Source organism: Mus musculus, chromosome 8 (genome assembly GCF_000001635.26).
Source record: "Mus musculus strain C57BL/6J chromosome 8, GRCm38.p6 C57BL/6J".
Classification (NCBI taxonomy): Eukaryota; Metazoa; Chordata; class Mammalia; order Rodentia; family Muridae; genus Mus; species Mus musculus.
Window position 1 is genome coordinate 85,026,778 of NC_000074.6, and position 10,095 is coordinate 85,036,872.

Genomic DNA, 10,095 nt, shown 5'->3' on the forward strand with positions numbered 1-10,095 from the left:
TTGGCTTCTGGGTTCCGACCTCTCTTCCCAGCATGCATTGCTCCAGACGAAGCCAGTCCCGCGCCAAGCGCGCGGTCTGAGAGCCTTTCCCGACGTCCTTTGCACGGCATCTGGCCACAAAATGGCTGCCCGAGGGAGACGGGCGGAGCCTCCGGGTCGGGAGGCGCCCGGCCCGGCGGGCAGCGGCAGGAGCCGATGGGCTGAGTCGGGACCGGGAACGTCACCCGAGAGTGGGGACGACGAGGTGTCGGGCTCGAGTCCGGTGTCCAGCGGTGTGAACTTGTTTGCCAACGATGGCAGCTTCCTGGAGCTGTTCAAGCGGAAGATGGAGGAGGAGCAGCGGCAGCGGCAGGAGGAGCCACCCCCGGGCCCGCAGCGACCCGATCCACCGGCCTCCGCCGCGGCGGGCCCAGGGAATCCGAAGAGGAAGGGCGGCCCAGGCCCCACGCTCAGCTTCGTAAGGAGCCGCGGGGGTGGGGGCGGGCGCCGGGGCCCGCGTTGGCTGGGGGAGTCGGGCCCGGGAAGGGGCGTCATGGTCCAAGGCAGTCCTCCGCCCGGCTGCCTGGACGGTCCCGGTCGCTTGCTGAGAATCTCGAGCCTGGATTCCGGACCAGAGGTGTTTCTGGGCGGGAATGGGAATCCTTAGATCTCATTCGTGGGACCTGAGAACCGGGAAATTGCATTGGAAGCAGCGCTCTGGGGTTAGGGGGCCCTAGATGCTAGGATTCCCGTTTGATTTGTACCCAGACTTTGAATAGTGAGGCCCACATATAATGTGGGGGAAAAAGAGGAGACACATTTAAATCCCGAGTCTGCTGTAATCGTTAGACTCGACTCGGACCACGGACCGTAGCCGGGCGTGGTGGTACACGCCTTGTATTACAAGCACTCCGGATGCAAGAAGAGGAGAATTCGAAAAAGTGAGACCTTGTCCCAACTAAACAAAACCAACCAACCAATAACAAAAAGCAAATCACCGACTTTGTGGCCTTAGCAAGATCAATCGATTCCTTTCTTTATTATTTAACTAATGTCCATTTATTTAGCACCTTATCTTGTGCTGAGTATTTATTGGTGGTGTCTTTGACAGAAAAGAACGTTGTTTGTTTGGAGTGTGGGTGGCCTATCCTGATTTTCTGTAGTTCTAATAATTGAGATTTTGATGTATTTCATGAAGTGGTCCTAGGAAAGTCAGAACAGACTCTTAAAGAACAAGACCAGTGGTTCTCTACTGGGAGCAAGTCTCTTCATCCTCATGTATTTGGTAAAGTCTGTAGACATTTTGGTTGTCAAACTCTTAAGAGGAGATGCTAGTGACATCTATAGGTAGATAGCAGGGATGCTCTTCTGTATCCTATAACGCAAGGGATAACAAAGAATGATCTAGCTGAAAATGTCAAGTGTCATGTTGAGGAGCCTCGGGTTAAATAAGTTGGACATATACTCTGTTAGTTTTGAGCTTGCTTTGTCTCTGATGTTGAGACCTTGTAGTGGGGAGGAAGAAATGTTGGTTTGAGAATAACAGACTGTGGGTCAAATCTTGGATCCAGTTCTGTGGTTTGGGGTAAGGCTTAAGTTTGTTTAGGTCTTAAAAGGGGGTGTGTGTGAGCCTCCAAAGTGGCACATACATGGAATCCTAGCACTGTGGTGCTTGAGGCAGGAGGATTGCAGAGTCTGAACAAAGGTTACATTGTTTCTAAAAACAACACAGTGTGTGTGTGTGTGTGTGTGTGTGTGTGTGTGTGTGTGTGTGTGTGTCCAGTAGTGTGTGCCTGTAGTATCAGCTACTCAGGAGCTGAGAAAGGATCTGACGTGAAAGGATCTGACGTCCAGAATGAGTTCAGAGCCAGCCTGAGCAACTTAGTGAGACCCCGTCTCAGAAACGAGATCTGGGGATTTAACTCAGCAGAAGATCGCTTTGAATGCATGGGATCCTAGATTCCACCTGCAGTATTGCACAAAAGCGATTGTGGGAATAGTCCAGCAGTCACTGCCTAGTTAAAGGGTAAGAACAGGATAATCTCTTGAAGGCCCCCAGTTAAAGGGAGAACATGGGGCCAGGGTGAAAACCCAGAGCCAGACTGTTCTTAGAGGAAGTGGAAAGTAACAGGGCCTGGGTTGATGTGACAGTCCAGGAATAGGAGCAACAGTGGTGTCACTGCCTCTTTGACTTATTCCTGAGTAGCCATTGTCATTATATTCCTAAAAACGCCAGGCCAGCTCAGGGTAGGAGAATGAGGGATGCTTTGTGGTTCAGGGTGCTCCCGCTGGCCTTGCACATCTGATCCTGAGTCTGTTGTTGGCAGCCTGTCCTATTTCTCCCAGAAACTTGTCTTTATTTCTAAAAGGAGATAGTTATTACCTTCAAATAGCATAACTGTGAATATGAGAGGAGATACCACGGTCACAGCGCTCTGTGTGGTCTGTAGGGCTCAATAGATAGTGAAGCTCAATAAAGGAAGCTGTGTGGTCCCTGACAGGACAGTGTGAGGCCTGGCAGAAAGAGTGAGGACAGAGCCAGTTCCCAGCAAGGTCAGCACTCCTCTGCCCCCCCTGGGAGGGTAGCCTGGGGCCCAGGACTGCCTGGGCATGGCAGCCCAGGGCAGGTGCTGAGTCGAGTGTGCTCCTCTCTGATTGCTGCGCAGGTCGGCCGGCTGGAGGAGCTGGGCGAGGCGTCGCTAGGAAGGTGTAGTGGGCCTCAGCACCGCCAAGGGCGGGCCCGGCTCCTGTAACCCTTGCAGTCTTCTGTCCCTTCACCCAGGTGGGCAAGCGCAGAGGCGGGAACAAACTAGCCCTCAAGACGGGAATAGTAGCCAAGAAGCAGAAGACGGAGGATGAGGTGAGTGGGCTGCCCAGGCTGCCACCCTAACTGCCTTTTCCTTGCAGACCCAGTGCCCAGTGGTCAGGCTTTGGATGGGTGGGCCTTGGAGGGTGGGAGGTTCCCCAGATAACCTGCTTCTGCTTATTCTTTCCTCAAATCCAGGGCCTTTAAGTGACACTGGGGATGGGTCAGCTGTCTCATGGTGTTCCTGACTTTTGTCCCCAGCTTGTTGGGCATCTGTCTTCCAACCATTCCTTCCCTCCTCCGACCCCACAGGTATTAACAAGTAAAGGTGACGCATGGGCCAAGTACATGGCAGAAGTGAAAAAGTACAAAGCCCACCAGTGCGGGGATGATGATAAAACTCGGCCCCTGGTGAAATGACTCCCTCCCGGGTGCTCACTACCTGGGACTCTCTGCGATGTACATAATATTTAATGCGGTTCCGGCAGCAGCCTTCTCTGGAGGACTGATACACAGAAGGAAACGAAGGCGCTTGCTGTGGCCGCAGACCGTTCTCCAGGACTCTTTTTTTACCTTGAGCACTTGCCTCCTCAGACTTTTAGACCAGTGGTTTACTGTGCCCTTTCTTCCCATCACCTTGCTCTCTCTGGCTCTGTCTCTTCTTGCTGTCTCTCTCCTTTTAGCAGTCACTTCTGAGAAGTAAAGAACCTGACTTAGTGCTGGAGTTTGTGCTTGGTTTATCTTCTTTGCGATCTCCAAGCTAAGCCTTTCCCCACTGGTGCATACCACATCTGCCCGAGCTGGGGTGGACCCATTGTGGAAAGGGAAGGGGAAGGTTCTGTAGGCAGGGGCACATGCTGCCTGTCTCAAGACATCCTTAGTAACTGTGACTATTGAAGTCTGGTCTTGTTTTTAGTTTTGTTTTGAGACAGGGACTTATGTACAGAGTTCTCTCCTGCCTCAGCAGCATGCCTTCCAAGTCTCCTCACAGCATCAGTTTAGCTGTGACTCAGGTTAGTCTGGGTTGAGTGTGTTTGCCTAGAGCACGTGGCGCTCGCTGGTCAATCTCTAGCACTTCACCTTTTTTGCAGTACACTAATCTTAGCTTTTGGCCATTATGGAGCTGTTATTTATTCCCCAGATTCTGAACAACTACTTACTATATGTCAAAGATGTCCTGGTTTCTAGGGACCGGAGCACTGAACAGCCTACATTTTCCCTGTCCTCCTAGACAAGTGGGAAATCAGAGAGGATGGGTAACCTTTTCAGTGGTGACTACTAACAAGGATAGGATAGAGGCATTTGTTCAGGGAGGAGGGGATGTCTGTTTTTAGGCCACATTTTATATTTTTGGTTGTGAGCCTAACCCTTAATGGCTGAGCTAGCCTTCTAGCTTGTAATGTCACTTTTCTTTTCTTTCTTTTTTTTTTTTTTTTCTTTTTTTCTTTTTTTTTTTTTTTTGGCTTTTTGAGACAGGGTTTCTCTGTGTAGCCCTGGCTGTCCTGGAACTCACTTTGTAGACCAGGCTGCCTTGAACTCAGAAATCCGCCTGCCTCTGCCTCCTGAGTGCTGGGATTAAAGGTGTGCGCCACCACACCCAGCGTAATGTCACTTTTCAAAAAATTTATTTCTATATATTGTTTCTCTCCTGCATGTATGTCTGTACCACACGCATGCCTGTTACCTGTGGAGGCCGGAAGAGAACAGATTCCTTGGAACTAGAGTTAGAACTGGTTTTGAGCTGCCGTGTAGGTTCTAGGGACTTAAGGGGGGTCCTTTGGGAGACTACAAATGCTTTTAACTGCTGAGCTATCTTTCTAGCCTCCTTAGGTGACATTTAATGCAAGTCTGGAGGGAGGTGAGTAGTGAGCTCAGATGGGACTGAGGAAGGACAGATGGCTAACTAAGGTCCTGGAATGTTGAAGTGGTGCCCATGGCCTTTTTTGTCAAAGCAGGCTGGAGATGAGGCGTTGAGTTAACCCATGCTGTGGAGGCATTGGGCATGTTGACTGGTGCCTGTGATCTCTGCTATGAGGTGGAGGCAGGTGGATCAGGATTGGGGTAACTTGTTTGATGTAGATTTTTTCTCCAAAACCACATATAAAAAATTAAGTTGGTCAGTGTTGATCACTTGAGAAGATAACATTTGCTTCAGATCTCAAAGATAGTAGGGCAGTGAGTGACACACTCCTCAAGTGCTCCAGGCAGAGGGAACGGCAGGGAGATAGAAAGATCCTTAGCATTTCCTAATGCAGGACGCTTGTAATGGGTAGAGGATAGGGAAGGAAACACAAGCTAATGGAGTCAACTGTTGCTGCCTTGGAAGCCAGTACCAGTTGGATCTTAAGCACACATAGACACACAAGTAGGTCACAACTAGAGCAGCTTGGCCTCTATTTTAGAGTGTGTCAGTAAGCAGGGCAAGCTGAAATCCAGGCCCCTCCCTTCACAGAGACTAACCAGGTATAACCCAGGAATAGTGAAAGGAACTATACACGGGAGGGTGAGTCAGCTATGGCTTCTGCCTCCTGTGCCTGTTAGTTGAATAGTCCCCTTAAGTCGCTTAGCCTTTTTAAAAAGTAAGGTTTTTCATTTATCTCTATCTGCTATATGTGTGCAGATGCTGTGTGTGTATGAGTGTGAGTTGATTCCCTGGAGCTAGTTGTCAAGCCACTGGACAAGAGCTGGGAACTGAACTCTGGTCTTATGGAAGAACATTAAGTACTCTCAACCACTGAGCCATCTCTCTGATCCATTTCTCAACTGTTTTTTATGGTTTAGGTCTTTTGTCTACTTATTTTTGGGCTTTTGAGATGGATTTTCTCTGTGTAGCCCTGGCTGTTCTAGAACTTACTATGTAGATAGGTTGGCCTTCAATTTACAGAGATCATCAGCCTCTGCCTCTCAAAAGCTGAGATTAATGGTGTATGTCAGCACACTGGGCTTACTTTTAGCCATTTTTAATGCTAGGGAAGCATCGTCTAAATTCAAGGTGAGCCAGGGCTTACACTGTAGCTCAGTGATGCAGGGTCTTTGCCTGGCATTGGAGATGTTCCCCATATGATCTTCAGTACTGCAAAAAACAAGACGTTTGACTGTAACCCTGTGAGTAAAACTGCTTTCATTGGTTTCCTGAGAGTAGTTAGCGTTTGTTTACAACTATGTTCTACAGTTCTGGAGATGGAGCCTATTTTCTAGTGTGTGCTGGCAAGTACACTAACCTTGACCTACATTTTGGAGGCCTTGTTTAAAAATTAGACTGGAGCTGGAGAGGCAGCTCACTGGTTTTCGAGTACTTGCTGTTCTTGTAGAGGACCTGGGTTTGGTTCCCCTGGAGCTGTTAATAGGTAGGTTTCTTGTTGCCTGATATAGAAGTCTGATAGATTAGGTCTTTTGCAAGAGCAGTACATGAGATGTCTTTCCAGCCCTTGTATCATGTTTTTTTAAGTTACATATTTGTGTGTGTGTGTGTATGCATGTTGCACACATATCTGCTGTGGCATGTGGAGGTCACAAGACTTGCCTCAAGTCAGTTCTCTTCCACCTTGTTGGATGGAACTCAGGTTGTTTGGCTTGGTGCCTGCTGCCTTAATCTGTTGAGCCATCTTTCCAACCTTCCCTGGACACTCCCTCTGAATAGCTGAGATGGAATGCAAGTTCTCATGCATGTTGGGCGGCTACTAGACACCATGAGTTACACATTTTAAACCAAAAGTGTTTGTGATAGATACTCAGGCAGAGAGACTATTGTAAATTAAGCGTTTATGTTCTCCCATCAGATTTGAAGTTGGGCATGAGTTGAATGCTTTTAGTTGACATCAAGTAAATGTATAGGGTCACTGTGAGAATTGCATAGGAAAAAACTGGAAACTTCATGGCAGGGAATATACAAGGAGGGAAGGGAGAACCCAGCATAGTGGTCTGAGGTAGGTGGATAGTTTTAAGAACCAAGGAGTGTACCTGGAGGGATCCATGGCCCCAGATACAAATGTAGCAGAGGATGGATGGCCTTGCTGAACAGCAACAGGAGGGAGGCTCTTGGTCAGGGGAGGTTTGATGCCCCAGTGAGTGAGTGGGTGGGTGGGGGGTTAGTGGCAGGGTAACCAGGAAGTGGGATAACATTTGAGATTTAAGTGAATGGAATGATTAATTAAAAAAAAAAGACTAACATGGGCAGTACAGGAAGACACTTCATCAAAACAAAAACAAGCAGGGAAACTTCTGATTCAAAGTCTTACAGAGAAAGGAAAGACTACTAAACTCTGTAGCAGTCACACCTAGTATGTATGCCCTCAGGGGGCTAATGAAGGCAGGAAGACTACAAGGTTGAGGAGGCCAGCCTGGGTTATGGAGGTAGACCTTGCCTCAGAAAAATCAATCCCTGTCTTAGCATTCTGTCTAAGCTCCACCCCACAGTTACCTGGCAATAGCCAGGTAGGCTGACCCACTTTAAAAGGAGCTGCTCAGCCCCTCCTCCCTCTTGTTCTTCCCTTCTAGAGCCTGCTCTGTCCCCTCCCCCCTTCTCCCTCCTTCCCTCACTCTCCATGTGCTCATGGCTGGCCTCTCTTCTCTGCCTTTACTACTATCTTGACTCCCCTCCCCATGCCCGGAATAAAAACTCTATTCTATACTATACCCTCATGTGGCTGGTCCCTCAGGGGGAATGGATGCCTCAGCATGGGCCCACTGAGACATCCCCTTCTCCCATACCTCACTACCCCTCCATAGAACATATCTCCTTACTCTTTATCTTTTTACAAACACATCACCTAAGGCCCACATAGCGAGAATCAGCTCTGCAAGTTGCCACTCAAAGCATTTGAATTCAAACACCTTTTTAAAAAAATTATTGTCTGCATTTCATAACTTACATAGCCTCTACCTGGAGTCAAAGCCCTCCCTTGATTAAAAAACAATAAACCACGCCCCCCCCCAAGAAAAAAGCCAAACAGAAACTACTGTGAACCTTCCGACTCTCCAATCTCCAGTTTAACAGCCAACTTGCAAGAACCCGGACCAGCCCATCTTCACGAATAAAAACTTGAGTTTTAGCTGGGCGTAGTGGCGCACGCCTTTAATCCCAGCACTCGGGAGGCAGAGGCAGGCGGATTTCTGAGTTCGAGGCCAGCCTGGTCTACAAAGTGAGTTCCAGGACAGCCAGGGCTACACAGAGAAACCCTGTCTCGAACCCCCCCCCCCCCCCGCCCCAAATTGAGATTTAGATACAGGGCATCTTGGGATTTGTAGTTTCAAGCCTCACCGGAGCGTGAGAAGTAGTGTGAGAAAGCTCTGCGCATGCGTAGGGTGGCTATCCACACGTGTCGTTAAAGGGTTTCTGTTTATATTGAGTCGCTAGTCCGTTGCGGAAGTTTCCCTTGATTTTCTCAACAGAGGCTTGCAATATTTCAATTCTTGCTTTTTCATGACTGAAGGTTGCTGGGACTGATCGTGCCAATGGGGAGTGGGCTAAGTTGTTTTCAAGTTGAGGCATTCCCATAGACCTGTCCCTCACCTGAAGGTCAAAACAAAGAAACCACAGCAAAACCTATCAAAGGCCTCGGTAGTACTTTGGGATTCGAATCATGGTTACTTTAGTAAATATTGGTTTAAGCAGGGCGAGAAGAAAACGAACCTGCAGTCAACTGGGGAGCTGTGCTTAGAGCTACATTTTCAAATAATTTATGATTTGAATCATTATTGCTCAATAAGCTTAAGGTCAGGTAAGCATAATTTGGATGGATCATCTCTAACGGAGCAAATTATGCTATATCCACTGAGATAGAGGTGCGGCTGAAGAGTGAATCCCTTATCGGCGGTAGGACTAGGAGGGGATGGAGACGGGAAGGGGGTAGAAGAAAGCACCAGGGTCTCCAATTCTATAATGGTGTACGGCTGAAAAGGAAAAACTACTGAATTCAAACGGCAGAAGCATTCATGACCTGGCTCTTGCCTAAATTGCTCTGGGCAATCCTCATCTCACTTTTAAGGTAGGTTAAGGGATTAGGTCTTCTGATCGAATTTAGCTGCCTTGTTTTATTTTAGAAGTTATTGCCAGGGGCTGAATAAGATGACTCAGCGATTAAGTGCACTTGTTGCTTTGCTACAGGACCCTGGTTTTGAGTGCCAGCAATCGTATATGGCAGCTCACAACTGTCTTGTAGCTCTAGTTCCAGGAGATTCAACACCTGACTGTCTCGTCAGAAACGTGATGCAGACATAAATGCAGGCAAAACAAACATAAATCCGGTGGCGCATGCCTTGAATCCCAGCACTTGGGAGGCAGAGGCTGGCGGATTCTCAGTTCGAGGACAGCCTGGACTACAGATTGAGTTCCAGGACAGCCAGAGCTACACAGAGAAACCCTGTCACGAAAAACAGAACAAAAAATGGCCACGTGTTATTTTTCAGTCCCATGTAAAAAGTGTTTAAACAGCATTGAACAATAACAGGACAGTTGCTCTAGTAAAATCCAGCACCGCCAGCTGCCTGCCCTGCTCTTTACGTCGGTGTAGTGCTGTTTAGGGGAGCGAAAGAGAAAGTTACATTTTAACCCCCTCCCCCAGTTTCTCTGTGTAGCCTTGGCTGTCCTGGAACCAGTTCCATAGATCAGGGAGTGCTGGGGTTAAAGGGGTGCGCCGCCACTGCCCGGCTTCATTTTAACTTATTTTTGATCAAAGGGTTTTGTGATGTAGCTTTCCTGGCACCAGAGGGGTCTACTGTTGCCTTATTCCCTATCCCTGCCCTCCCTCCCTCCCAATCCAGTTCTGAGGCACGCCGGACTGCGGAACAGTTTAAATTTTAGGGAGTTGTAGTAAGGACACGGTTAGCTGTAGTTGAAGGATTCCTAGGTCCATTACACACCGAAAACACCCATGCACTACTAAATTTCTAGCTCCAGCAAAATCTGCAACTCAGTGGGGCTGGGGCCAGTTAAGAGTACTGTGGGCTCTCGTAGAGGACCCAGGTTTGATTTCAGCATCCACATGGCTCACCACCACCAGCTTCACAGGCATCCAATGCAATCTTCTGATCCCCACGGCACTGCGCGCACATGGTTCAGACAAAAATACCAATATACGTTAAAGAAGAAAGAAGAAAGCTGCAGTAAGGAAAAGGAAACGAGACGCTGGGAGGACCTAATGGCAAGAGAGGCCTAGAGGCGGTACTTATTCTCTCACGTGACTCAACTTGGCCAGGGCCACTCTGTGCCAGATCACGTGTGAGTGCTTCGCTCTCCGATTGGCTTTGGTAGGCCAGTTTGAACGGCGTACGGAAGCCGAAATTGTTCATTTCGGCCGCGTTTAATTTTT

General features: G+C 48.5%; 1 protein-coding gene across 4 annotated transcripts; it reads left to right on the top strand.

Moving 5' to 3' along the window:
• Window positions 1-33: 33 nt before the first annotated feature.
• On the top strand, window positions 34-3,514 carry Trir (telomerase RNA component interacting RNase). 4 transcript variants are annotated; one of them, NR_160793.1, is made up of 3 exons: window positions 56-457; window positions 2,646-2,839; window positions 3,098-3,514. NR_160793.1 is itself a non-coding variant. In NM_026760.3 (3 exons), the coding sequence occupies exons 1-3, from the start codon at window positions 122-124 to the stop codon at window positions 3,203-3,205; spliced, it is 522 nt and encodes a 173-aa protein (NP_081036.2). In that variant the 5' UTR covers window positions 56-121; the 3' UTR covers window positions 3,206-3,514. The 4 variants fall into 4 exon arrangements, 3 of the variants coding, with proteins under 3 accessions (XP_030099608.1, XP_030099607.1, NP_081036.2); NM_026760.3 differs by having other exon boundaries at window positions 2,762-2,839; XM_030243748.1 differs by lacking the exon at window positions 3,098-3,514 and having other exon boundaries at window positions 34-434; window positions 2,762-2,841.
• Window positions 3,515-10,095: the final 6,581 nt, after the last annotated feature.

Excerpts from the sequence above, each read along its gene's own strand:
- Trir (NM_026760.3), top strand. The coding sequence starts at position 122 with ATGGCTGCCCGAGGGAGACGGGCGGAGCCTCCGGGTCGGGAGGCGCCC. Across the intron at positions 458-2,761 it reads CAGGCCCCACGCTCAGCTTC|GTGGGCAAGCGCAGAGGCGG; the intron begins GTAAGGAGCCGC and ends CCCTTCACCCAG. Across the intron at positions 2,840-3,097 it reads AGCAGAAGACGGAGGATGAG|GTATTAACAAGTAAAGGTGA; the intron begins GTGAGTGGGCTG and ends CCGACCCCACAG.